Source organism: Fringilla coelebs (assembly GCF_963513975.1).
Source record: "Fringilla coelebs genome assembly, chromosome: 7".
Lineage (NCBI taxonomy): Eukaryota > Metazoa > Chordata > Aves > Passeriformes > Fringillidae > Fringilla > Fringilla coelebs.
The window spans coordinates 36,133,355-36,160,933 of record NC_140035.1 but is presented as its reverse complement, the minus strand read 5'-3'; the positions used below and the strand labels follow the sequence as shown (position 1 = coordinate 36,160,933).

The following is a 27,579-nucleotide window of genomic DNA, read 5'->3' as shown; positions in this document are numbered from 1 at the left end:
CCCTCATCACTGGAAACATCTCTTGTGTCACATGAAATACCACCAAGCCCTGGACATTCACTGGTCCATTGCTTGCTACCAAAGTCATTTCATCCCACAACACATTCAGTCATGTGTTCAATATTTTTTTATGTGCTCCTTTGTCCAAGGGGATCCCTGAAGCACTCTGTCATAAGTGGCAGAAGGCCATCTTTTAGAGCACTTAGCCATCAGTATTTGGGCTGTAAAAGTGGCAACCAGACAAAAAAGGAGCTGCTCATTACAAAGGAGAGAACGCCCAGCAAATCTCATTCACAATTCCAATGTTTTCCGCTCAACCCAAGAATCCCTTGTATCCATCAACACAAGAGCCGACTCCCAAGTTGGGCTTCCCTTCTTACAACCAACTGCTGCGTGGCCAGGAGGATTTGGAACTGTCTAGAGGAGAAATTGGATGCTTTACCCAAACAAATGTGACAAGTCAAAAGCCTCTGGATGGTTTGATTCAGCTGACCGCCGCTGGTTGGAAGAACAATGGCGTGACCGACCGCTGTGTTGTTGATCTGGTGAGATGGAAACAGAAGCACATGGAGTCAGTAATGCTGCCCTCTGCTCCTCTCAGCCCAGGGGAGGGCAGGGCACCCCACAACTGAGGGATCCTCTGCTCAGCACAATGCTCTTGGTGATTCCTTCTGAAGGAGCCTCGTGTCCCCAGTGTCAGTTTAGAGTCGTAAACTCCAAGAAAAGGGACCACTTGAACCAGTGCTCAGTGAGTTTATCTGGGGCTTTTTCATGGCTTTCAATCTCTGTCTGTCCACTCCCTCTGCCAACAAAGCTAATGTGCTCCCACCCTTTGCCTTCCCTCTGTTTATCCCACTTGGCACCCTGGAGCCATGGCCTAGGAAAAGAGTGACTCCTGAGAGTCTCACTGGCATTTCCCAGCATGTGCTGTGGGGATTACAAAATTAGCATTTCCCTCCTAATAGATGGACGACTTTGGCCAGCCTTCCACATTTGAGAGGCATTTGAAAGCCAAGCATTGCTTGCAGCATCCAACACCATGAATCAGACCGAGGGCATGAGCAGAAAATAAAGAAAGGGTGAAGGAACCAACCTCCAGAGCTCGGGCAAGCACCGCATCCTGCCTGCTGGTGAGGAACACCGGCACAACCCCGGCGTCGTAGAGCTTCAGCACAGCATCGTTGAGCTGTGGGGAAGCCCTCGTGTCCCCGTTGCTGAAGAAGACAGCCACCTTCCTCATCAGGAAACCACTGCGGGCACGCTTGAAGGTATTCCTGGCCACGAAGGACATGGCGGTCTCCAGGCTGCGTGGCTTCGTGGTCAGCGTTGCCTGGAAGTTTTGGATCTGCTGCAGGAGGCTGGATTTCTTCCTGGCGTCAGCAAAGCGGATCTCGGTGGTGACCTCGTTGTTGTAGGTGACCAGGGCCACCCGTGCCCCCCGGGGACAGTTGCTCTCGGCGATGGTCAAGTTGTTGACCACTCTGAGCACGGTTTGCTTCATCCTGTTGAAAACCTCCCTCACGACGCCCGAGGAGGTGTCAATAGCAAAGGCCAGCTCGGTTGGGAAGACAGGGCACTCCTTGGGACCTGTTGGGAATGGGCAGTGGGAACAAATCTTGCCTCAAGCATCTGTTAGGATGCAGGGACTGTGTCCTCAATAAATCATTCATTTGTGGGGAGAGCAACATGCAGCCACCCTGAGGTTTCAAGGACTGAATGAGACTTACCATAGCAGCAAGCTGTGGAAAAGATAAAGAGGAAAAAATAGCTTGGTCAGTGCCATTCTTGTAACAGGGTGGGCAAATAAGGGTAGAGAGAAGGGGGGCTTAGCAAAGCACTGAGGAGGTACTCACGGCATTTGTCTTTGATGTTCCGCACCAGTGCACATTGCTTTAGGAAATAAAGAAAGGGGGGGAGAGAAATAAGTCACACAGCCAACCCAGAGGTGTTCCAAAGCAAGAGAGAAATTGTGCCACACTTACATCTCTGGATTCTCCTTTCTCGCCCTTAAGGCCCTGTTTCAAAGAATGAAGAGAAGTTGAGTGCAAAGTGTATCTCCAGAGCGCCTTATGAAACCTGTCAGAGTAACTACTGAACCATGGGAGCCGAGGGAAAACCTGTCTGTTTTCAGCTGTGTTTCCAGCAACAGAGTGCAGGGCTCTTCTGTGTGAGGAGTAAACCTAGCAGAGGCCAAACCCAAAAGGGAGGTTGGAACTGGATGGTCTTTAAGGTCCCTTCCAACCCAGACCATTCTATGAGTTATGATGCTCCAGGTTCAGCTTGGCCTTTCTAGGGAGTCTTGTGCCAGCCAGAATTGCTCATGGCCCATATCCTATGTGGGGTAGTAAATGTTAAAGAGATGAGACTCTCCTAGAAGGAATTTCAAGGGGCATATTGCCATGGGGAATTCCAAAATGCCTGGTAAGAGCATGTCTCTTGACTTTTTCCTTTGGTTTGAGGAAGGGTAAATATTTGTCAGCAATAAACAGCTGCTTAAAAATTTATAGAGACATATCCAAGACAAATAAAGAGGGATTTCCCCAACTTGAAATTAGCAGGAGACAGTGATGGACTTATTTTTCAACCCCTGGAACCCACAGGGACCATTACATGAAGCCACTCAGCAATGCAATGAACACTTACAGATGGCCCAGGGTATCCAATCTCTCCTTTCTGACCAGGCGTCCCAGGTACTCCTGCATTTCCCTAGAAAGAGAGAGCAGAGAAGTCCTTCCCATGAACACCTGCAGGAGGAGTCCCAGGAGCACTTGGAGGGAAAGATGTGTCCATCTTTCAGGGCATTCATGCAGAAGGGAAAATTTGTACTATGGTCCAACTTACTCTGCGGCCTCTGTTTCCTTTGGGGCCAGGGCCTCCAGCAACACCACGGTCACCAGGTCCACCCTAGGAGGGGAAAACCACAAACATCAGCTCTAAACCTGCACAGGCCCATGGAAAACTGCCTGGAAAACAAACGCACAGCTCATGGGTTGTACCTACCTTTGGCCCTGCGTAACCTACGAAGCCACGTTCTCCCTGAAACAACAGAAAGGTTAATTTGGATATGTTCTAGAAAATGCCCTCATCCATCTGTGCCGGAGATCTTGGCTGCTTCCTTGTCCTTGTTGAGGCGGAGGGAATGCTAAGCATACACCTACCTTCCTGCCTTTAGGACCTGGGCCACCAATTCCATCTCGTCCATCATCACCCTAAAATTGGAAAGCCAGAATCATTAATATGTAAATGATATGTGATATGTAAACAACTTAAACTCCACAGGTCCAGCAGCACCAAAAGAAAGAACCCACTGAAGCCACAGGGCTTTGTGAAACTCTTAAATGCTCCTTGAAGTTCCTGAAGTGTCCTTAGAGGTGTGAAGGCATGGCCACACTCACCATCTCTCCTCGTGGGCCCGGCTGTCCATTCGGCCCTTTGGGTCCAGGGTTCCCAGGCTCACCCTAAAAAGAGGAGCATCTGTTAAAGCATGTGCTGAAACTCCAGGCTGCTCTGAGCCTTCCCCACCCCATCAACACTGGTTTCTTCTCACATGGAAGTCTGCAGCCCTCCTTGTGGCAGAAAGGCACGACTGGACCTACGCAGCCCAAAATGCTGCCGTGTGCATGCTCTTTTGTGGGACCTTTGATGATTTCAGGAAAGGTAAAACCTTCCCACAGGGGCAATTTCTGAGAATCTGCCCAGGAAAGTTGACTGGGAATCTCAGTTGCTCAGTTACTTTTGCCTTTCTGTTCACTGAAATGGAAGCCTAATGAGACAATGAGCACAGAGTTCCTTCTGTCCACACTGTGCAAGCCCAAGAGGTTCATCTCATGTGTTTCTTTAAGCCCGTGCAAAATCCAGCAGCTTTTCAATGCAGCTTTGGTTGCTGGTGCCCAGTGCTCCTGAAGACACACCTTCCTTCCCAGGGGACCAATTCTGCCACGTTCTCCTGCGGGTCCTGGAGGTCCACTCCCAGCCTGGAATGGAAATGGGGAGAGGCATGTTGGCAATGTTCAAGGAAACTCGGGTGCCGAGTTTCCTGAATGACCATAGGAATCATGTACTGTCTGCTAGGGCTGATGTCTCTCAAAACACCTCAGGAAATTCAGAAGTCTACTTCACGTTTGGGAAGAGTTGGAGGTCCAGCTCAGTTCAATACAATGTCAGCAGCAATTTATATTGTCCCTAAGAGAACACCCACAGGAAAGCAGGAGGGGGGAAATCATGCTGGGGGTGGGGAAATGCAATGTGGCTTTATGCAGTGTGGCTGAGGAATGCAGCAGGAGGGAGAAATAAATACATGGGGTGGCCCCTGCAGGCATGTGAAATGGTCATGCTCTGGCTTCAGAGGATGAAACATCACAGAGGTGCCCCACCAGTCACTCAGGTATCCTCTTTAACTAAAATTGCAATAATGGGCCAAACACTGAAGTCCTAACCCCTCTGTGGTTGCTTTCAGCTCTTTCTCTTCTGTAACTCTTCATCAAGGAGTCCTAAGCATAAGTTGAGAGGAGAATCATGCTGAAAGAGTGTGTTAAAAGAGACTGGAGCAGAGCTGGAGCCCTAAGAGAGGGGGATGTGAAGACACATTGGAATCTCATTCGTTCAACAACAGTATAGTTGGGCTAATATCCGGGAAGCAGCAGAAGGATTACCCTGGGTCCAGGGACGCCCTGCTCTCCTCTGATGCCTGGTGTGCCAACCTGGCCAGGGGGACCCTGTGTGGGAAGAAAAGAGAGGCTGTCAGCACACAGTGGGCAGAAACACACCAAGGTCCAAGGGGAAGCAAATGCTGCAGTGGCTGAGGGATGCTTTACAAACACGTCACACCTTTGCTGGTGTGAACACGGTGGCAGGCGGGGACAGCCAGGCTACAGCACACCCAAAAATACCCAAATCCCAACAGTCTTTGTGGGTGAGACTCTCTGGGGAAGGGGCTGTGATGGAGTAACACCCCAGCATCATGAGGCAAGGCCTTCCCTCTGCTGTGAACTCACTGACCTGTGGCCCTCGCATGCCTTGTTCTCCAGCTGGCCCTGGCTGACCAGGCAAGCCCTTGGTGCCCTGGAAGTATAAAACAGCACAGTGCAGGTTAGGTGTGGTCAGCACCATGGGAAGGGAAAGGGGAGATCAGGGTATCCACAGCTGCACAAAGAGCAGGGAAGAACAGATTTTCAGCTGGGTTTTTTCCTTGTTTGTTTTTTTTTTTTTTTTTCCCAAGATATGGTGATAGCAGATAATAAGCACAGTGATGGTAGGGGGCAATTTGACTCCTGCAGTCAGTGGCCATGAACCATCATGCCTTGGCCCTGTTACACTGCCCCAGCAGCACATGGGGACAAAACATCTGACCAGGGAATGCTGTGGGACACAGGCAGGCACATGGACAGTTGGCTCTGCACCGAGTCCAGCAAGGAGCACACAGAGAGACAAGCCTGAGGAGGAGCTGAGAAATTTGGAGGAGAGAGGAGGCAGAGAGGAACAAGCAGAGCCTGCATGTGCCTTCTCTTGGCACATCCCTCTGGGTGCTGAGGCTGCCTGGCCCATGGTATGGCAGGAGCCCCATGTGTTGTCCCATCACCACCTACCTTTACTCCTATGGGTCCCCTTCGTCCTGCCATGCCCTGCAAATGAAGGAACAATGAGGCTTGTTGATCTAATATGTAAGCACACCTTTCCCTATTGCTTTCAGATAAATGCTTCTTATAGTCCAAAAATTACATTTGGCTCTTTTAAACTACTGGGGGGAAAGGGAGAAGGAAATAAACATGGTCAGATCTCTCAAATCAGACTTGGGCATGTGTTTTCCTCCTCACATCCCCCACACAGGTAAGCTTCTCCCTCATGCATGTCAGGCGTGTGTCACCATCCCTGGGACAGGAGTGACACACAGCAGGGAACACATCCCAGACATCGCAGTTCCAGCCTGGTTTTTGCCTTTCCAAAATCAGCAGCCAAATGCAGATGCATATCGTGGAATCACAGACTGGTTTGGATTGGAAGGGACCTTCAAGACCATCTAATTCCAGCCTCCTGCCATGGGCAAGGACATCTTCCACCAGACCAGGTTGTTCCAAGCACCATCCAACCTGGCCTTATATATAAATCACGTATAACTCCACTGATGGAGCACTGAGTTATTTGCATAGGAATAAATTTAACTTTTAAAGTCTCTACAACAAGACAGGAAGCCATGAGGCATCTTCCTTTTGAGATTTTTGTCTTTTTTTCTGGGGGTGGTTTGTTGGGTTTTGAAGTTGAATTCCTGATGCTTGTGAAACAAAGTAGATGGAAAGAAAGGAGAGGAAAAGTTATGGTCAATCTAAGCTTGGGCCTTGCTGACTGGAGGTCTGGCAACTCACCCTCCTCCCCACTTCACCATCTTGGCCCTCCAGCCCTGCCGGTCCAGGATCACCCTAAGGGAAGAACAAAACTCAAGTGAGAGCCGTGAGATGAGCAGGCACTGGGAAAACAGATTCATTTCTCAAAAAAATGGCTCCTTTCTTACTTTCACACAAGTAAATAGTCCTGCCTTTGGTAGGAATCCTTCTAACAACTCACAGAGACTTTCCATCAAGTTTCTGAGCCAGCAGAAGTCGACATTCCTATTCTTTGGGAAGTGCCTTCTGACAAATTAAGATGCATTTTTTATTGTGAGTTGATGTGAAAACAGATGGGTTTTGAAATTTTCCTAGGAGTGTGAGGGGTTTTTTCCTTGCAAAGGTTTCAGGTGAATCAGGAGGTTTAGATTTGGTGTAATCTAATCAGTTCTCTGCTTTTGTATATGACCCATGAGAACATACGAAGTTCTTTTCAGAGGCAATATCCCAAAAAGGCATTGTAAAATAATAATAAAAAAATTTTAAAAGGTGCTCTTTACACAAAACATCTAAACTGACATCTTCCCAGAGAAAGTTTTGGTTGCAAACCAACAACATTTTCTAGTGGAAAAAAATATTCCACCTGACAAGGCACGATGAGTTTAAGGAACTTGCATCTTTTTGGCAGCATCCTTTTTCCCCCTTTATCTGGCCCATCCTGCTGTAAAAACCAAAAAACAACACAAGACAACAAAGAAATTTTACCATTGGTCCAATTTCACCCTTTTGTCCTCTGGAGCCCCGTTGAGTATTATCAGCTCCTGAATCTCCCTGAAAGAAACAGAGCAATGAGAAACATCTGTGTAAGTGGGACATGAAAATCAATCTCATAAACTGAGAGAGTTCTCAGCTAGAGCTGAGAACCAATTCTTCTTTTTTCCTTTTTTGACTGAAATAGATGAAGTATTGCTGGTGTTTTCAGACAGACACATCTTTTCAACTGAAGAAGACGAGGAAGGGGAATTTTAATACGGTGAAGCAGCGATTGATGGGTTGGTATCATGTGGTACCCACGTGTCACCTCTGAGTCCTTGCTCTGTCATGGGACCTGCCACTGTCAAACAGCATTTAATAAGCCAGAGCCACCCTCTCTGATGATCCCAGGATCAGTGGGAAGTAGGTGGAAAATCAAGAAGATTTTCCTTAGCAGTGCTTACCGGATCTCCACGGAGCCCACGGTCGCCTCGTTCCCCTCGTTCACCCTTGACTCCCTTATCTCCCTGTGGGAAGAGATGGAGAGTTAGGAAGAGCAGCTCTTGCTTGTTGAAAGCATCTCTGCTCAGCCCACAGCCCTGAGGGGAGCACGATGGCTTTCCACCCTCCCCTGGCTCAAATCCACCTCTACACCATCATTTAGCCCCACTGTAAACGTGATTGAAGCCTACCCTCCTGCCAGAATATCCCTTCTCTCCAGAGGAGCCAGGCAAACCCTTGTCTCCCTAAAAAAAAAAAGAAAAATATTTTAGAACATTTGCCACTTCCAAGGTGCTTTTTAGACTGAAGCATCAAGTCATTAGCAGAAAAACAGTTAAAATTACTGACCTCTTCTCCATCAATGCCATCCAGACCCATTTCTCCCAGTTCACCCTGTGGAAGGGAGGCAAGGGGCAAATGGTCACTGAGAGGAAGGGGGAAGGGGGAGGGGATACTGATGTGCCTCACACTCACTGCTGTGGCATGAGGAAATAGCTCCCTACCTTCTCTCCTGGGAATCCCCGAGAACCCTATGGAGATAAAAAAGAGAGTTACTCCACTTTTGTCCAGCTCACTGCCAGAGAAAGCAGTGGGGAAGGAGGGCTGGGCTTGGTGGCAGACTCAGAGCCATGACCAGGACAGGACTTTCCCTAATTTCTCTTATGTCAATGTTTGTCTTCACCTGCCTCCCCAACACTTGTGACAAGATAAAATATGTGGGGCATGGGCATTAATCCAGCTGATCCAATAAAATATCTCACAACTTTTCCTTCACTGACTTTTGTTTCTTCCTGCACCCATTTTTATGCTAATCCAGAGCCAATCCTAGTGCCTTTGTCCAAGGCTGAACAGATTTTTAATGAGACTCAGTATCTCAGCTAATGGTCTTGGTTCATGCATTCCTCTTCTCCCTGCCAGAGGATCATGTGGTCAGAGCAAATGGTAGGAAACATCCCCTAAATTTCACTACTTCCCATAAACATTATATGTTTCACCACCTTTTCTGGCATGGGGTGCAGCTGCTGTCCTGGACCATTAGCTCAGGGTTCATCTTTAAAGCCTCAGCCATGGCTCACTTGTCTCCCTCTTCCCCAGCAGCGAGTTCCACCCACTCACTGTCCCAGCCCTGTGCCAAGACACGCACATCCAGCGTTTCCCAAATCTTTCCCCCAGAGCCAGACTGCAGAAGACAGATCCTCCTTGTCTGTGGATTGAGCCTGGGTCTCTGGGCTGCCTTTTTGCTCTTCATAGCAACACCAAAGCCACAACAGTCTCTGGAAGCCCTGGTGCCTGGCCAGGTGGACACAACCACTCAAGGACATGTGGCAGAGGTTGTGTGACCTCCTGAAGCAGAGGAGTTACCCCTGGGGGACTCCCACCCCCTGGACTCTGGGTCTGCTCTGTGCAGGCTTGTTCTACACGTACCTTTGTTCCTCTGTGCCCGGGGCATCCCTGGAAACCTTGTGTCCCATTCACACCTGGTGGTCCACGCTCACCCTGGTGCACAGAGGGGGAAAAACAACAGTCAGGAGTTTCCAGCTAAGCCTGTTTCTGTGGCTACCTGTCAAAGGAGGTGGCTTGGAGCAGCAGGTTTTTGCCTGGCCACCTCACCATCTCTTGCCCACAACATTCCTCACGTAGACACCAACTGCAGGTCTTCATCATCAAGAGAGAAACATCCTTCCCAGTCCCTCAGCTGTGAAAGAGCTTTGTGAAACTTCTCTTTCAAACTTTCTCTTTCAAAACCAAAATGAGCAGATGAAGCCCTCAGAGCTGTGCACAGATGTCTAATCCCATCCTGACCTTCAAGCCCCAGGAAAGCATTGCCTGGCATGAGATGTCTCACAGCAGCCTTTGGCCCCTGCCTGTGCTGTTGGAAAAGCCATGAGCACCGTCAGCCCCTTGGCCTCAGCTTCAGCCCTTGGGAGTGATGCATGGAGGGATGTTTATTCCAGGGCTGATGTGGGATTCATGCAGAGTTTGGATGAAGAGTGCTAGTAAGAATTCATGGGATTCACGTTGTCTGCCGTGTGAGGGATAGGAACATCACTCTTGGTTCCAGTTTTGGACTAACTCAAATCTTTCAGCTGCAGGAGGTATGGATAACTTTGGCATAGGCTGCAGATTTGATGAAATTGAGGATTTTATTTGCCTTGGGGAATAGCACAGACAAAGGTCACATCAAATAATGGGAGTTATTCCCCCATCATCCTTCTCCAGCTCTCGAGAAACCCCTACTGACTTTCTCTCAGGAGAAGCTAAGATCAGCAACTCAGTCTGTCAGGTGTGCAGGTGTGGGAAACTCAGAGTTCTGCTGTCTCTTCCAACCCACATCCACATTCCCAGCAGAAAAAAGTTTGGAAACATCTCCAAATACTTGACTATGGTGTGGTTCCCATTGGAACAGGGGCAGTCACTCACCGGTCCTCCTTCATCACCGGGGTAGCCTCCGTAGCCAAGATCCCCTGTGACACCCTAGAAGACAACAAACAAAATTGTGAGTTTCCTTCATAGTTCTGTGATTGATATTCAAGGTTTTCCTAGATAAGCACAAAGCAGCTGCTTGGCCATTTGTGCTAATGAGAGATATAATCTCCTTTTGATGTCCCTGAATTGTTTCACAGCACGTTTCACCCGTCTTTCCGTACATCCCTGCCCTCTTGGATGTTTTGCAGCACTGAGACTGTGGAGAAAGGGAAGAAGAGCAGCTCTGCATGTCCCAGGGTCAGTTTTCAAATGGGGGGAGATTAAATGGAGCTGATCTCCCCATTAACATCACCCACTGAAACGACACGACCTGCACGTCACCAGCAGGTCCCCGTGCACAGGGACCCTCCATCCCCAGATGAAGTGACCTACCTTCGGTCCTATAGGGCCTGGCACACCTCTGTCCCCTCTCTGTCCTGAGCACTTGCAGGGGACCTTGCAGCATGTCCTCTCTGCGATGTTGTCCTGCAGGAAAAATGGGAAGTGAAAGCGTTAGAAACCTGCCAGAGCCCCAACACCCAATTTTGAACACCAGAGGGAAGGGTTTAAACAGAAACTGCGTGGGGCAGGAGTGCATGCTGAGTGTATGTAGTGGGACATCAGTCCCCAGAGCTGTGCCTGTCACTGAAGAGAGAAATCCCATCCCCAAAGGAAAAAATCCAGGCTGTGGAGCAGGCCATGAGAAAGTCACTGCAGTGAGAAGCTCACCAGCAGCCCACAGGCTGAGAACAGTTTGCAAGCACACAGTAAAGGAGAAAAAAAAAGGTTAAAAAGGATGATATGGACTCAGAGAAACCACAGCTTGGTTTTACATCATCCAACAGAAAAAAAGTGGGGGAAAAAATCACTTTCTTTGCCAAGTACATTGCTGGCTGCAAATGTTTCCTGCCAGCTTTGTACATTTACATTTTGGAAGGATTTTTCTAGGCTGAATTACCTAGGGAGGGGCTGAGGACCAACTCTTATCCCAAAACCCAAGGCTCACTCACAAGTGGCTGCACTTTGATTTGTGGGGAAGGGCCCAGCAAGGTTACCACAGGGACCAGTGGTTAAGCCCAATCTTATTAAACCTATTGGAAAAGGAGCTCAATCGTGCTGGTAGCAGCTGAGGAGTTGGGAGGAGCTGGACATACTGAGGCTGACAGCAAATTAACTCAGCACTTGAGAGGGACTATGCATTGGGAAACAAGTAAACCTAGGAAGAAGAATCATGGAATGGGTTAGGTTGGAAGGGACTTAAAGGGACTTAAAATGTCTAAAATACAGGCAGTGGATGAGATCAGGGAAAGAAACCTCGAAAGCAATGCTTATACAAGAGGTTTAGCACTGACCAGGCACGACAGGGTATTACTAAGGCTAAAAAAACCAACAGTGTAAACACAGGCAGAGGGTGGGTTTTTGGCACCGCAGCTTTTGACGGCATCTTATCCCATCCCATTTGACCTAAAGCCTTGGCTGGAGTAGGGTTTCTTCAGGAGTGGGAAGAGACTGTGATCTGCTCTGAACTTTGTTTGCTGTGGCATCTGTGAAGGGAGCTGACATGAGGCAGGGAGGGGAGAGGAGCAGAGCCAAGAGGGTGTAATCCAGCCACGGCTCGGCCCCGCAGGACATCCACCCGTGGGCTTTCCTCCAGCATTACAAGGCAGCACTGCCTGTGCCAAGTTACTTACAAGCTGCTCTGCCAGCTCAAAATCCAAGTCCAGCAGATTAACTCTGAGAGGTCTGTTGTAGGTGAAGCCACGGCCAAACTCCAGCTGCATCACTCTGTCAAAGTTGGTCACTCGGTCCAGCCCGACGAAGATGAGAGCGTTGACTCCTGGCAGGCAGAAGCAGAAGGGGCTTTGTGATGGGGAGAGGGGTTGACCTTGACCATGTGTTATCACCGTCCCCTGTGATAACACATGGTTATGCACACCTTTGATTGCAAACAGAGCCTTTTCAATAGAGAACAAGCATCTTCAGACACATCCAGTGTAAGCTGCCCACGTGTTTAGGTGGCAGCAGGCAGCTAAGCACCACAGGAAGGCAGTGAAGAACTCACAAAATCCTTAGCTCTTGCTATCAAAAGCAGATTAATTTAGGAGAAGGGGTGGTAAAATGGGCTACATGTTAACATGGACTATAATCACTGCCTGGAAGAGCAAAAAAATTACCTTCTGAGTGTAAAGTAGACGAAGCAGCCTCCAGCTGATTTATTGGCCCATCTACACCATCAGTAAAATGGATTATGACCTGGTAGAGAAACAAATTTCTGTCAGGACCCAGGATACTTCAGGTGTGAAATACAACCAGTGTGCAGCTTGAAGGGCCTTTTTCCAATGCTTCATCTGAGAAGGTGAGGGCACTTCTACACCTCTTCCAGGCCACGAAGCTCCGCATTCCTGTGTCAGGTTCCTATTCCTGTACATCATGCAGGTGTTGCTAGAGCACAACACAGGAAATATCTGGAGAGCAATAATTTGCAGCTAAGCAGTGATTGTAGGAACTGGCTGCAATGATGCTTATCAATTGTCAGGACCTTGACAATGCAGGGAGATTGCTGCAAGCAAGTAGGGTTTAAGTGACTAAATTTATGGTGAATAAATTCAATTAATTAAATTAATTTTTTAAAAAATGTAGTAGGAATTTAGAGTTTCTTTACTAAAGGACACCAGAAGCCAGCTTTGCTGGCCAATATCACCTCAGAGGCCTCGGCCCTGACTCACCTTGGTGCTGCCAGCAGGTGAGGACCGGAATTTGCTCAGGTAGGACCTCAGTGTGTCTGCCCTGAGGTAGTAGGGCCCGCGGGTCCGCATGTCCAGGAACCTCTCCAAGAGCTCGGGCCGGTACTCGGAGAAGTCCAGCCCCTCCACGGGTCCCCCCTGGGCCTGGGCCATGATGGCCACCCTGACATTGGGTGCCTGGTTGCCAGTGCAGCTGATCTTCTGCATCTGTGTTATCCTGTTCAGCACGGACTCCACTCTCGACTCCAGGCCTCGCTGGGAACCGAAGATGTTCTGACCCGGCCCAACATCACTGACATCAAAGCCAATTATCACCTCTAAGTCACAGTCTGAGAGGGGAAGGAAGAGAGAAGAGCATCATGGAGCAATGCAAGGATTGGTTTTCAATTTCTAATTACTCTTTTAGCAGTTAATGAGGACACTGCATCAAGAACTGACACCACTTGCTGCACAAGTGCCTTCTGTTTCCCTTCACCATAGCAGTGATAACCTGGGAAAATTTGTGTTTTATTAATTTTCTTTTTTTGAGCTGCCTCAACCAAGTCCAAGAGACATTTGCATTTTCATCAGGCAGCTAAGACTGCTTCTCTCTCTCTCCAGCACATGGAAACCTGTCAGTACTCGCACAGTGTGCACTTTCTGCCTGTGCTGGAAGTGACACTCAGATATCCACAGGGAGATGTTTGAATTCTCTTTGTTATTAGCCACACTGCCTGGTTAATATCTTCACAACACTTGGGATAAGTTAATACCACCAGCAGTGGTTTGCTTTTCCCAGCACTCAGTTTTTCTCCTCAGCTGGAGCTGCTGTTCAGCTCAGGGCTGTTGTGCCTATCTTCCCTCTTCTCCAGAGGTTTAGGAGACGCCTCTGCTTAAAGTCAGAGGGCTGAGCCGTGATCAGCTGCGCTGGGAGTAGGACTGGCTGTAATGTAGTAAGTAAATCCAGCTGCTGGGAGCCTGATCCGACAGCAATACCAGCTCACTTACTCACCACAATTCCCCTGCTTGGCTTCTGAAGTAGCCAAATCATGGGATTCCTTCTTAAGGCAATTTTACCTTGAACTACAACCACTTGTGCCCTGGTTTTTTCTCATATACCTCTCATGAGATCAGGTGGGCATCCTGAATGATCTGGCAAGGGAAATTCTGTTTTGCCCCTCCATTGTCTAAAGGAGTTTCAAGAGAGCTGGACATAGGCTTTGGACAAGATCCTGGCATTACAGCAGGGTAAATGGCTTCCCACTGCCAGATGGCAGGGTTAGATGGGATATTGGGAAGAAATTCTTCTGTGTCAGGGTGGGCAGGCCCTGGTAGTGCTTGCCCAGAGAAGCTGAGGCTGCCCCATCCCTGGAACTGTTCAAGGCCAGGTTGGACAGGGCTTGGAATAATCTGGGATAGTGGAAGGTGTTTCATGGCAGGGAAGTTGGAACAAGATGGTATTTGGGGTGCCCTCCTACTCAAACTATACTAGAATTCTATGATTCTGTGATTTCCAGCATACCATGCATGCCTGGATGGCCAAAAATTTCAATTATATTGTAATGGACGCAGGGAGGGGAAACAAGGGCCATCACTTTTTATTTTGGCAAGAGACAGGTTGGTCTGTCATGGTGATACTGGTATCATGTCCCTGTGAGAAAGTCCAAGGTGGGATTTAGTCCAAAGGCTAAATGTGGTGGTAGGAGACCAGTGATTTAGTGCCTGGCTGTCACATCTGAAATGAGTTCCACCACGGTGGCACCCCTGTGGTGATGTTGCTCCAGCCATTCACAGGCTGAAGGCCATAGAGGCAGCTCTTGTACCAAAAGTTTGCAGCCTCCATCAGACTCCTGGAGGAGAAATGAGCCCATCCTGCACCTCAGGCCATAGGCAAAGCACAACAGGAGGACAGACAAGTCCACCACAACACACTGGACATTAAAAGCCACCCCTGAGAACAACCTGAGAACATCATGAAGGGATTGTCCTTACCTCTTGTCACATCTGTTGTTCCTGGGCACAATCTCTCCTCCATGGCAGCTTCCAGTGTGACCAGGACCTGCTCATTCAGCTCTGACAGCTCCTGGGCTGTGGCTGCTCTGAAACTCATGGCGCTCTCACTGGCCAACAGGCTGACTTCCTTCAGGTCGATGTTCCTCACTCCGACTGCGAACACCTTGACGCCTTTCTGCGTGATTTCCAAGGATGCCCTCGGCCCATCATCCGTAGACTTCCCACCCGTGACGATGAAGGCGATCTGGGGCACCCTCTGGTCAATCCTGCTGCCAGCCTCCTTCACAAAGTGCCTTTCCTGGATGTGCTTGATGGCCGCGCCGGTGTTGGCCACTCGCCCGCCTTTGTAGATGACTTTGTTGATGGCATCTAAAATCTGAGCTTTGGTGGAGTGGTCCTTGAGGAAAAACTCATCAGTGACATCCGAGTTGTACTGGGCCAGTCCTACCTGGATAGAGTCGCCATCCCTGTAAATGGCATCCACCACAGAGTAGACAAACTGGAGGACTTCTTGGAAGTTATCTCTCCCCAGATTGATGGAGCCATCCAGCAAAAACACAATGTCAGCCTGCTTTTTGCCTCCTGAAAAGATTACAAAGAAACTACCGTTGTTAGTAATTGTTTGCAGCATCTCTAACATTTAAGCCGCTCAGGGCTTTGTGAAGTAGCATTTTGCTAATGAAATTTCTCTCTTCATTCTACCATTTTAATTTCCTTAACCCTTGGCAGGATTTTACATCCATATAAGAAAATTTTTGTAAAACACTTCATACAGCATTACTTCTGATAGTCAGCCTCATCTCCTATCAGATTTGATTATATTCTTTCCTAACTCAACAACCTCAAAGAGTTCTTTTAATCGATGCAACTAAAGGTTTGAGAATCAAAAGGTGTTGTTACGGAATAATTTTCACTTTTTACAGATACCATCTATACTCTTTTCAGAAAAGTCTCCAGGATGAATAGCAGCCTTACCAGGTAGGGATGGTCCAGGTGAGTCTGTTGTAGGTATCGGGAGCTCATCTAGAATGTTCTGCACCCTCTTTTCTAAGGTTGAGAGTCCAGTGAAGTCCTGTACCACAAGCACGCGCCCAGGATCATTGGTAATGACCTGCAGCTGGTCCCTGTCCACATTCCTGGCTCCAACACCCAGAGGTTTGATGTTTGTGGAAGTGATCACTCTGGCAGGTCTGTCCACATCATCCTGGGACCGGTCTCCAAGGATGACCACCAGGTGCTGGGGCACTCCATCTTCTATCCTGCTCCCCGCAGACTTGATGAAGTAGTTCTTCACCACGAAGTCCAGGGCTTTGCCAGCATTCAGGGGGGACCCACCTCTAAGCCTCAAACGGCGGATGGCTTCTAGGACAGCATTTTTGGACTTGTGGGTCTTCAAGTAGAACTCGGGGAAGACACCATTGCTGAACTGCACCACCCCGATCCGCACTTTGTTTGGCCCCACTTCCAGCTGCTGGACAATTCTGCTGATGAAATCCCGGATATGAGCGAGCCCATCCGGCCGAACACTGTCAGAGCTGTCAATGAGGAAGACTATGTCCTTTTCATCTCCAGAAACCTCTGTGGGGAAACAAGAAGAGAGGAAATTATTGGCCTTCCAAGGCTTTGCTTAAGCTTTGCTGGAGGATTTCTATGTGATCTGCTGTCGGGGGAGGTAGAAGCACGTGGCATATTTTGGCCAACTGTAGCCACGGTGCTTCAGGGAGCCTCTCCAAAAGGGCCCGTGTGCAAGTGGGAATGTGTGTCTGCCTAGAATTTGAAGCATGCATTACTCACAGCCTTATCTGTTTCATTCATTAATACTCTTCTCTGGATTTGTCAATGTTTCCAGCTTTATTTTGCTCTGATTTATGCCTGTTTCCTAGAGAGCTACTAAGTGGGAATAGGAAAGAGTATACATTGTGTATTTGAATTGAAATTGACCCAAATAGGTGCCATGTTTAAAGCACTTGACTTGAAAATCGCAGGTTGTAATGTATTTAGGTACTTCGGTAGAATTGCCATCTGTCTAAAGCTTTCCTTCTAAAATTGTACATGTCCTACAACTTTGGTTTTAACTAAGGAAAATCTTGACTTAAAGAGAAGGTCTTTTGGGCAACATTTGTGCGAGTAGCAGCCCAGAGAGAGCCAGTGCCTTACCTATGGGTGGCTGCACATCTCCCAGCAGCCGCCTGATTTGGTCCACAGTCAGGGTTTCAATTGGAGTCAGCAGCTTCTGCTCGAGGCTGGGCAGCTCCTGGAAGCTGGAGACTTGGAATATATATTCAGGACTAAGGGAAATCTGTATCATCTCTTCAGTATCCACGTTCTTTGCTATCATCATAGGCGCCACCCCCACTTGCTTGACTTGGAGGGATGGGTACTCAAAGTCGTCGTCGGACTTGCGGGAGGAGAGGATGACCAGGAACTGCGGGACACCCTCCTCTATGCGGCTCCCGGAGGGCCGGGTGAAGATGGTCTTGGCCACAAACTCCAGGGCCTCCCCCACGTTGACCAGCTGGCCGCCTTTGGACCGCAGCTGCCTGACGGCGTTCTGCACCTCGTCCTTGGTGGAGTGGGTGTTGAGCAGGAACTCCACGTGGGGGTGCTCGCTGAACTGCACCACTGAGATCCTGGTGGTGTCGATGCCCACGTCCAGGTTGTTGACGATCCTCCCGATGAGGTCGCGGACGAGGTAGAACTCCTGGGCAGCGTAGCGGGAGCCGTCAACCAGGAACACGACGTCCCTCTTCACGCCCGCTGCAGGAGAGAAGGAATTGGTCAGGAAGAAGCACCAGCAGCTGCTTATGGAGAGCAGCTAAGCTCATCATGTAGGCCACTGACCCATGCCTCTGGCCATGGGGATGGTAGTCCTTGTCTCCCTGCCTCGGATAACTCCTGGGACCCCCAGCAGGAAGCTCTGGGTTCAACCCAGAGACACGACCAGTCTGCTAGGCACATCCCAGGGGGTGCAAGAACAGCAAATTCCAGAGCAAAGGAAGCAAGAGGGAGCAAAGGGACACCTGGAACAGTAATTCCTTGTGAGATCTCCGCCCAAGAAAACATAGCCTGGTGGTAGTCCTTACTTAGGCCGGGTTGGTTTACATTCAGAACCACCCCTCTTTCTTTGGCTTTGCCCTCTAGGAAAGGTTCTATCCTATTATTCTCTCAGCTTCTGCCTTTCCAGGATGATTTTTTGATTTCTAATAAAGTGTTTTCTGCAGTGGTAATTCAGGTAATTCAGAGCCTGAATTATGGCAGAATATCACACTGATAAATGGGGATGGAAGAAAGTGGTCTGGTTTAGAAGGGAATGAACAGAGTAGGACAGTGAATTTCTAAGGGACGTCTCCAGGGTGGATACTCTTCATCCCAGGCATATGCTGGCTGGATTTCACTCCAAGGGAGACCAGAAATGTAAGATCTGATCCTTCTCCTGATGCCTGCCTCTAATTTTCCTGTCCCCAGTGAATGAGGGAGGCAAAAGTATGAAAAATCAGCATGTCTTACATTTAACAGAAAGCTGACCTTGATTTATAGTGGTCTGAAGGTGTCCCTGTAGCATCTAAATGACACAATTTCCATTCCAGAAGGAACAGCATGGACTTAAAATCCATCCACTTAAGATTAAGGCGATAACATTCACTTTATGGGTCTTCCATGTGAATGCAGCATGGACCACCTCGAGGGGCTGGGCTTAAAGGTGGCTCAGTTTAACTGCAGAGCTCCTGCCAACCCTGAGTGCACCAACAGGGAGACCACGACAGACTTGGAGTCTTAGCTGTGACCATCTTTGCTTTTCTCAGTTTGTGTTGCAGCCATGATGTTACTAAACATCATATTTTGCCACTGGCTCTCGGTGCAGACACAAACATCTTCTCACCTGGGCTGGGTGATGTGAAAACCAGGTCGGGGGCCAGAGATTCTATCTCTTGCTTGGTCAGCCGGATTACTCTGTTGGAGACGACCTGCTGCACCGAGTCCAGCTGGCTGAAGTCAGGCACAGAGATAGCAAAATCTGGGAGGAAGGAAATGGTCTGCAGCTCTGTGAGGTCAGCATTTCCAATCCCAATGCCAAAGGGCACCGTGCCGCTCGTCTTCAAGACCACTGAGGGCCTCCTGACATCGTCCTGGGACCGGTCAGCAGTCAGCAGGATCAGGAACTGCGGGACGCCCTCCGCTATCCTGCTGCCGCTCGACACCGTGAACACGTTCTTGATGAGATAGTCGAGGGCTGCTCCCGTGTTCAGAGGAGACCCTCCCATGAGCTTCAGCTGCTGGATGGCACTGATGAGATCTGCTTTGTCCTCGTAGGTGTCCAGCAGGAATTCGGGCTGTATGGTGTTGCTGTACTGCGCCACAGCCACGCGCACCTTGTCGCGGCCAACGTCCAGGCTCTCCACAACTCTTTGGACAAACATCTTCAGGAGAGGGAAACCTCTTCTGACACCATCCGAGCCATCGATCAGAAACACCACATCCTTCTTCTCACCTCTCTCAACTACTGTTTGAGACAAGTAAGGGGAAGGGGGGGTGAGAAGTGAGATTCTCTTTTGCAGTGGTTAATATTCTCCTCGTCCATTGAACCGAAGGAGAACAAAGCTCGGGGAGGGGAAGGCGAGGTGTCAGGAAAGGTGGTTCAGTTCCTTTGCCACTGGATGCAATCCCTGATGAGGAGGCAGATGGGTGGAAGCTGGTGGAAACTGGAGTGCAGTGCATTCCATGCCTTACCCACCAAGTCATAGAATCATAGACCCACTGGAAATAGGGCGCCAAGGCACTTCTGGGCGCCATCTCCTACCTGAGGCTGGGAGAAGCCAACAGCTCCCAAGGGGCATGGGAAGGTGGCACGTGGCTTTGCTGGATGCAACAGGAGCCTGGGATCTTTTGTTCCCAAAAACAATGAGTTTCTGGATGAAATAGCATACAGGGAGTGCTCACAGGGAGTTGGTGAAGAGAGGGAGAGAAAAGCTTTTCTGAACTTAGAAATAAATACTTCTGAAAAGAAATTAAGAAATTGCTGGAGAGGACATCCAGTTGAAAATGCTGAAATGCTCTTCTAAAATGCTAGATACTGATCTCTGTTTTTTTTTTTCTTTACTATCTTCAGGCAGAAAAAAACTTGCTAATTGTGACCAAACTATTCTTCTCAAAAAAAAAAAAAAAATCAAACAAAAACCACAAAGAAACAAACAAAAAAATCTCAAAATCAAGACCATGAAGTGTCAAAGATCAGGGAACTTTGGCCTGTTATGCTATTGACCAACAGAATTACAAAGCTTTGGCTTGGCCAAGCAGAAAACATCACTGCCTCTCAAACACAACAACTGCTGGATGACATCCCAAAAAGTACTGTTGGCTTGCTTAGAGCAAGGTCGAGTGGGACAAGCAGGGGCATGATCTGCTCCTCTGAAGAAAATATTAATTATCTACTTATGAATGTTTAGCCATATAAAGAGTTAACAAGAGCAGTTGTATTCTTAATGCAGACTTCAGATCAAATTTATTTGTTAAGAGGATTGCTGGAAACCTGCATAGGAGAGGAATATTAACATAGATGGGATGAGGGAGCAGACATTGCCTGGTGTTTCCCAGTTTCATATACTTCCTCTAAAGTTCAAGAACAATGGAAAAGTCCTATTAAAAATCCCTGTGTGGCAGATAAAGAAGAAAAAAATAAAGAAGAAAAAGAAGCTAAAGATAAGATAAAATAAGTAGATAAAAAAATATAAAGAAGAAAAAAAAATATGGCTGCTCCTATGGAATGGATGTCTTTTAACCAAGAATACTAGGAATACTGGGTGGATGCTGCTGTCCCTGAGCACATAGCACAATTATTATTAGTCCTTGGTGGTCAAAGGAATTCCACATGGTCTGGACAAGACAGAAATGGTTTTAAAAGGGAGGATGGAATTCAAGAGCACTGATTGCCCAAGTCTTGGTTGAGACAGAAGCTGCACAAATATGGGAAGGGTCATGAATCCTCATGGAAAGAATGGGGTAAGAGGAGACCAGGGAATGCTATTGTCACGCTCTGGTCATTTGGAACAGCCTGATGTTGGGGAGGCAAGAGTGAAAATGTAGAAGAAAACCTACAAGACCTTCAAGGAAGGATTGAATGAGCTGGGTACACAGCTGGTACACGAGGACCAAGACAAGACCTACATGTCAGGCCTAAAGTAGATGAAAAGGCTGCTGGACAAAATGTGGAGCAAGCTGACATCTGTGTCCTCCTCAGGTTGAAGGTGTAGAAGACTTCAACTACGACTAGGGAGACAGAAGTGTGACATGAAGGGAAAGTGTTGTCTGATAAAGGCAAGAGCACAGACTGGCTATGGATTCTGGGAAGTCTCCCCCAAAGGGTTTGCAGAAGAGATTAGATCGATGTCATCTAGTTCTGGGCAAAAAGATCCTGCTGGGGACAAGGGCGTGTAGCAGATGGCACCCTGAGATTCCTTCCAACCCTATTTCATTTTTATGTTTCTATGATTCTAAGTCCATCTGCCCCTTTAGGGAGAGAAGAGATGTATGCCATTACACTTCTCCTTGTTTCCACCTCCTGTTGGGAGACAAGCTAATGCTCCAATTAGAGCTGCCTCAGGAAATCACACAGCTGGACATGCATGATTTCCAGTACTGTGGTGTGAATTTGTTGTTGTGGCCATGTAATTCTTTTGAAGACCTTTTAAAAGTTATTCAATTGATCCATCTCATCTACTGAGCTTGCATGGTAACTGAGTCGAGAGCATCTGATTTATTGATGTGTATGGAGAAAATGTAGAAACTGCCATCATATCCTGGAAGAGATAGCAGAGCAAGAGTGAATCCAGTGTGTTGGAATCCACTCCTCCAAAAGAGGGAAATTGGAAAGAGAAACTGAGACAAGCCAGTATTTTCTTCTTTTAGCCCTTGCCCAGCATTGCACATCAATTAATGCAACATCTCTGAGGCAACAGCATCCTGTTATTTCAGGTTTGTCCCATGTTTTACACACTGGAAACAGCACCAGCTGCAGCTCTTGCAGCTGAACAAAGGCATTTCCCCCACTTATCATCAAAATTTGGTTTGGCACTTAATGCTTTGCCGGATAAGACTGTGAGCAGAGGAAACTCCAAGTACAACAGCAGTTTCTACACAATCCTTTTAAACATCACCAGACCCAGATGCTCCAGTTACCAATTGAGCAGGGAACGTTAAGTCATGTCTTTCAGCCTCTTGGAAACCCCGAGGCTCCCTGTACCTGTTGGCTGAAGCTGGACTGTTCTCAGCAGGTTGACTATGTTTGGCTGAAGCTCTGAAATCCGCTGGAGGGATTCGACATTCAGAAGGAATTGAGGAGCGTAAACAATCCTTTCCAGTTCTACAGGGTCAGCATTTTTGGCTTTGATACCAAAGGTTACCACTCCAGCATGCTTCAGAACATCTGAGGGCTCCTCCACATCATCAGTCGATCTCCCAGCAACAAGGAGGACCAAAAACTGAGGAACCCCTTCTTCGATCCTGCTTCCAGCTTCCTTCACAAACAGCCTCCTTATAGCCTCATCAAGTGCAGCTCCAATGTTCAGCTGCTTCCCAGTTTTAATCTTCATCCTCTTCACTTTGACAAGCATGTCTTGCTTGGATGAGTACTCAGCAAAGTCAAATTCAATTTGGATGGTGTCGCTGAACTGAGCTACGGCGACTCGCGTGGCGTCGGAACCCACGTTCAGGTCAGAAATGACTTTGTGTACAAAGTCCCGGACGGCAGGAAAGCTGCCCAAGAGGTTGGCTGAGCCATCAATCAGGAATAAAACATCTTTCTTGCTTTCTAGAATAAATTCACAAATGAAAAAAGAGGGGGGAAAAAAAGAAATGAAAGCATTTTTCTTCTCATATGCCATCCTAGAAAATTGTCTGCAAGTTATCTGGGTTTCAATCTTTCAATATTCTCATTTACCAAAGTATTCAAAGTCTGCAGAACTATACAGCATCTGAGGAAGAAGGGAAAGCAAGGACATGTCTATCCTAAGACTCAATAAATTCAGGCACCAGACAGAAATATCATATATTGTATCACAACAGATCACATCATGAATTGGCTGGTTCAGTGATGTTTAAGCTCTAGCAATATGTTGACAATACAGACACAAAGTAAAGCAGCAGCGGAGGGTTGGTTGGGCTTTTTTTCCTATTTAAAGGCTCAGTAGACAACAAATAGACAGTTCATGCACATGTACACGAAGCATTTTCTGGATCTTCTCCCACTTGCATCACAAGGAGCATCTAAATCCATAAAAGCCTTTCACCTGTTTCAATTTGATGCCCTTTGGATCTCATTGAATGCCCAAGGCAAACCCAAGCCTCTTGTACCTTCATATTGATCTTAATGGTCTCCTTTCCATACTGACCCATCCCAGTTGTTCCTAGGTCTTCCTGGGCACAAAGCCACAATAATGGAATTCGTGAGAAAATACCTGTTTAAAAAGGGTTAAACTTGCCAAAAGCCTTTAGGTTTAATATTGGAGGATAACTTTGAATTTCTGGAGTCAAATCCAGCCTCTGTGACAGCCTGATGACATCCCTTTGACCAAGTGGTTCTGGGGATGGATTTGTCCACCTGTTCCTGGCTGGACCTCTCCTCCTGTGCGCTCTTTGGCATGATTTTAACCTTTCCACTCCACTTCTTGTGGTCTAAATCTCATGCTCCCATTGCCTGATTTAGAGCACAAGACGTATTTACAGGTTGTGGCCCTATTATGGGAACAGCAAAGGAACATCAGAGTCAGTGACTGGTGGGCACAGACTCACTCAGGTCTTCCTTTGGTCCTGACCTACCAAAAAACTTAAAACTGTGCTTTTAAGGTGTGGTAGCAACGGCTTGAACAAAATTAAGAGCTGCAGGTGTCAAGCCATGTAATCATAGAATCATAGAATGGTTTGGTTTGGAAGGGACCTTAAAGATCATCAGGTTAAGCACAGCCATAACCACTTTGATGACTCAGGGCTTGGACACGTGTCAAGGCGTACAGTGGAAACAAGAAATTCACTTAAACAAGATCAACTTCATGCAGTCAGCATGCAGGAAGGTAGCCATTACCTGTTGGGGCGAGTGGAACCTCTTCCACACCTCCACTAACATATGTTGTTATGGGCTTATTTAACTCCTGGGGTAAAGCTGCCAGGGCACTGAAATCATCCACAAAATACACCATTCTTGGATTAAAGGCAATCTGTTCAAGTTCTGCCTTATCAGCATTCCTAAGGCCAACAGCAAATGTCAGCACTCCGGCCCGAGCTAATTCATTGGAAACTTGGAGGAAGGGATCGGCAGAGCTCCCTGCTGCCACCAGGACCAGCACCTGGGGCACTTGTTCATTTATCCTGCTCCCACCGGCCTCCGTGAAGTGACTCGAGAGCACAAAGTTCAGCGCGGAGCCGGTGTTGAGCACCGAGCCCCCCTTGGGCCTCAGCTGCCCCAGGCGCTGGATTATGTCAGATTTGGTCTGGTAGGAGTACAGGGAGAACTCGGTTTGGGGAGTGTCGCTAAATTGCACTAAGCCCACTCGCGTTTTGTCGCTGCCGACATCAAGGTAGTTAACTAGGGTGGCCACAAAGTCCCGCACAAAGGGGAAGTTGGCATTTCCGACGTTGAGTGATCCATCCAAAAGAAAGATGATATCCCTTTTGGTTACTTGAACTGCAGTAGAGCACAGAAAACAACATGAGACATGGCACAAAACGAAAAATGGAAAATTTTTGTTTATCATGTGTGCATGCAGCGTACGCCGTACACGCATGTGGACTGTGTTAGGGTGGAGAGAGTGAGAGAAAAAGGAGCAAGAGTGTGATCAGCACAGAAGTGACAAGGACCTTGCTAGAAATGACTGAATTGGGCAGGGAAGGATCAGCAACTCTTTTAAATGTCAGGCTCAACAGCTTCCTGAGGATACCTGACTTCTTGAGCTCTGCACTTTACTGTGGGCAGTTGAACAGGGAGAAATTTCCCACTTTTGGCCACTCTTAGTTCCTTTTTTTAAGCTTAAATCCTTCCTGGGCTATCTGCAAGCATCTGAGCTCCAGGACGTAAGTCTACACCACAAAGACACCACGAGGTCATCACCCTGTGCTCTTTTTTTGCTCTAAACATGTCCAGATCACAGACCAAAATGCCAAGCTTTCAAATAAAATCTCAGGGAACTGATGTCATCCAAAACATTTCCCTTCCTCCAAATGAGTTATTCAAGGATTTATTTATGCCCATTGCTAATTCTGCCCAGTATATTTCTCTTTAAAGCATTTCTGGCTAGATTCATTCATTCTCTAGCTTGCCTTGTCCCTGTAAGCTTGCTGTGCTGTATATAAAAGATATAAATACTGAGCTATTCAGAACAAAAAGGAAATAAAGGGCTCTTCAGAATAGAGGGATTGCTCTCAGATTTTACAGATTGTCTTGACTTTCTGTATTTTAAATTTTTCCCAGAAAAGTGCCATTCAAGGCCCAGGTGAGACAATAGCCAGTTGAAATGCAACTGCCCAGTGTCAAAATCAGTTTTGTTGCTACCAATAATAATTTGTAGGGGCAGGGTACGATCCCTTGCTTATTATGTGTGTGAATAGCTGTGAGCACAAAAAAAAGGACTGGAAAAATAGAGAAGCTGCATGAATGACCTTTAAAGACTGAGAAAACAAAGGAACATTTTTAATTTACATTGAAAATAAGCACATCAGCTGTGGTGTATAGCCATGCAAAACTGTATTAGCTGGAAACACTCTGAAACAAAGCTTATTAAATTATAGGTCCTGTGATATTCATCTTCATTAAGGACAAGTATTGGCAAACTGATTTCAAAATGTCTTCTTTTCATGTAAATCAGACACATGCTTTAATTCTTTCAGGATTCTTTCCAAACATTCTGTCTCTTTTCCACTGTGGTTTATAATTTTAAATTACGTGAGAAGCTAGAAAAAAGATGGACACAATTCAACAGCTACTTAAGCCAGTGGGAACCTCACTATTGATCTTAATGGGAGCTGGAAGAAATCCTGGTTTTCTAATGCTCATATGCCATGAGACAGAAATACAAGGTTCAAATATGACCTAGTGCAACATGGATTTCACCTCAAGCATCTCTATTGTGAAGAAATCCTGAGAAATTTGATATAAAATCTCTGTGCACCTAGAACATCTCTTGAAATGCAGGGGGAACTTCCTCAAAAGCCACGACCCTATCAGTTGGTTTCTTCCAATGGCAAGGACAAGTAAAAAGAGTCCACTTACTTCGTGGAGCTTTGGATCATCTTCCAAACAGATTAAATGAAAATCAACACTGAAATATCCTTGCGTGCCTCTTAGGGCTCGAGCTGAGTAAATCATAAGAAAACTAAATATGTTTTTAAAGGGTGAGTTTCAGTCCAGCAGTGTCAGCTCTGAACATCTCCACAAACAAACTGGCTTATGTTCTTTACACTCCAAAGAAACCTCTACTTTCCTGAGCAAATACCCACTATGCATGATTCCCAAACTGAGGAAGAGACTTTAACACTCACAAGTGTCCCATTCATAGGCTACACAGACCCTAGCAAGAGCAAAACCCTCCACTGAACAATTTGGGTACCTAACAAGTAAAGCACATCTTCCACATCATCCAGGCCTTTAAATGTTGGTGACAAAATGAGAACAGGACAAAATTCTCCAGGAAGGAACCATAAATCTGTAACAGCAACCACGCTACCAAGTTCACTGACCTGTTCATGCACTCACATTTAACCATGCTGGAACATGCATTTGGTATGGTTTTCCCCACTGTCTGTACAGGTCATAGAATAAAAATTGGCAAACTTATAAACCACACCCCCTTAATTAGAAAAAGGCCTTTAATTACCTGAGGGTGGCTCTGGCACGAGCAGTCCTCCAGAGAGTGTCCGGATAGGTGACAGCACTTCAGGAAGGATGGCTTGCATGAACTGGAGGCGGAAGTCATTGGGGTTGAACACGAAATCTCGTTCATGAGCAATTTCTTGAAGCTCTGCCAGGTCAGCGTTTCTTGACCCAACGGCAAGGGTCACTATCCTGTTCCTCTTCAGCTCTGCTGCAGCTTGGTCAACAGCATCCCTGGACTTACCCCCAGTGATAAGCACCAGCATGGGGAGCACCCCTTCCTCCACCCTGCACCCGGCAGCACTGGTGAAGAAGTTGTTTCTCACAAAGTCCAGTGCCGAGCCAGTGTTGAGTGTCGTGCCACCCATGAGCTTCATCTTCCTCACATTGGCCATTACATCCTTCCTGGTCTGGTGGGTGTTAAAATAAAACTCTGGCTTCACAGTGTCTGCATACTGTGCCACCGCCACTTGGATCAGGTCGGGTCCAACCTCCAGCCTTTGGACAATTTTGGCAACGAAATCACGAATTGCATTAAAGGGGGCGGCCCCCAAAGCAGTTGAGCCATCTATCAGGAAGACTATATCCTTCTTGTTCACTTCAATAACTGCAAGTAACACATGAACATCATGTTAGCCTTCAAAACACTCTGCATCAGTTCCATGCCAACACCTCAGCAATGTTCAGGACCTCTTGTTTACTTGGAAAACTGTTACTCTCAATGCCTTTGAAAAGGTCTAAATTATTTTTTTTAGGCTCTAGCAGAGGACTAATAGTAAATCTGACTGTTTTCCCTTTCTAAAACACCAAAGAGTAGGAGACTTGCAAAAACTGTGATTTTTTACACACTTGGATATTAAAACACGTGTACATGTCAAAGGAAAAATGGAAAGTAGGAAAGAGAAATCTTAGCACTCAGAGGGCACATGAGATAAAATAAGCAGGTGACACT

The 27,579-nt window shown here is 47.3% G+C and overlaps 1 protein-coding gene across 1 annotated transcript in view; it reads right to left on the bottom strand.

Annotated features, from left to right (window-relative positions):
- The window catches only part of COL6A3 (collagen type VI alpha 3 chain), a 57,556-nt gene that overhangs the window by 11,851 nt on the left and 18,126 nt on the right, over positions 1-27,579 (bottom strand). Inside the window, exons 5-37 of the mRNA XM_084208863.1 lie at positions 26,632-27,234; positions 23,847-24,446; positions 22,011-22,577; positions 18,654-19,274; positions 16,931-17,530; positions 15,749-16,351; positions 14,753-15,355; positions 12,764-13,110; positions 12,212-12,290; positions 11,729-11,874; positions 10,431-10,523; positions 9,993-10,046; positions 8,997-9,068; positions 8,075-8,101; positions 7,920-7,964; positions 7,763-7,816; positions 7,535-7,597; positions 7,083-7,148; positions 6,360-6,413; positions 5,586-5,621; positions 4,999-5,061; positions 4,653-4,715; positions 3,912-3,974; positions 3,396-3,458; positions 3,159-3,209; positions 3,001-3,036; positions 2,842-2,904; positions 2,644-2,706; positions 1,983-2,015; positions 1,854-1,890; positions 1,728-1,739; positions 1,094-1,587; positions 443-542 (exon numbers count right to left, since the gene is read on the bottom strand). Of these exons, the coding sequence (XP_084064989.1) occupies positions 443-542; positions 1,094-1,587; positions 1,728-1,739; positions 1,854-1,890; positions 1,983-2,015; positions 2,644-2,706; positions 2,842-2,904; positions 3,001-3,036; positions 3,159-3,209; positions 3,396-3,458; positions 3,912-3,974; positions 4,653-4,715; positions 4,999-5,061; positions 5,586-5,621; positions 6,360-6,413; positions 7,083-7,148; positions 7,535-7,597; positions 7,763-7,816; positions 7,920-7,964; positions 8,075-8,101; positions 8,997-9,068; positions 9,993-10,046; positions 10,431-10,523; positions 11,729-11,874; positions 12,212-12,290; positions 12,764-13,110; positions 14,753-15,355; positions 15,749-16,351; positions 16,931-17,530; positions 18,654-19,274; positions 22,011-22,577; positions 23,847-24,446; positions 26,632-27,234 (6,474 nt within the window). The remainder of the gene's footprint in view (positions 1-442; positions 543-1,093; positions 1,588-1,727; positions 1,740-1,853; positions 1,891-1,982; positions 2,016-2,643; positions 2,707-2,841; positions 2,905-3,000; positions 3,037-3,158; positions 3,210-3,395; positions 3,459-3,911; positions 3,975-4,652; positions 4,716-4,998; positions 5,062-5,585; positions 5,622-6,359; positions 6,414-7,082; positions 7,149-7,534; positions 7,598-7,762; positions 7,817-7,919; positions 7,965-8,074; positions 8,102-8,996; positions 9,069-9,992; positions 10,047-10,430; positions 10,524-11,728; positions 11,875-12,211; positions 12,291-12,763; positions 13,111-14,752; positions 15,356-15,748; positions 16,352-16,930; positions 17,531-18,653; positions 19,275-22,010; positions 22,578-23,846; positions 24,447-26,631; positions 27,235-27,579) is intronic.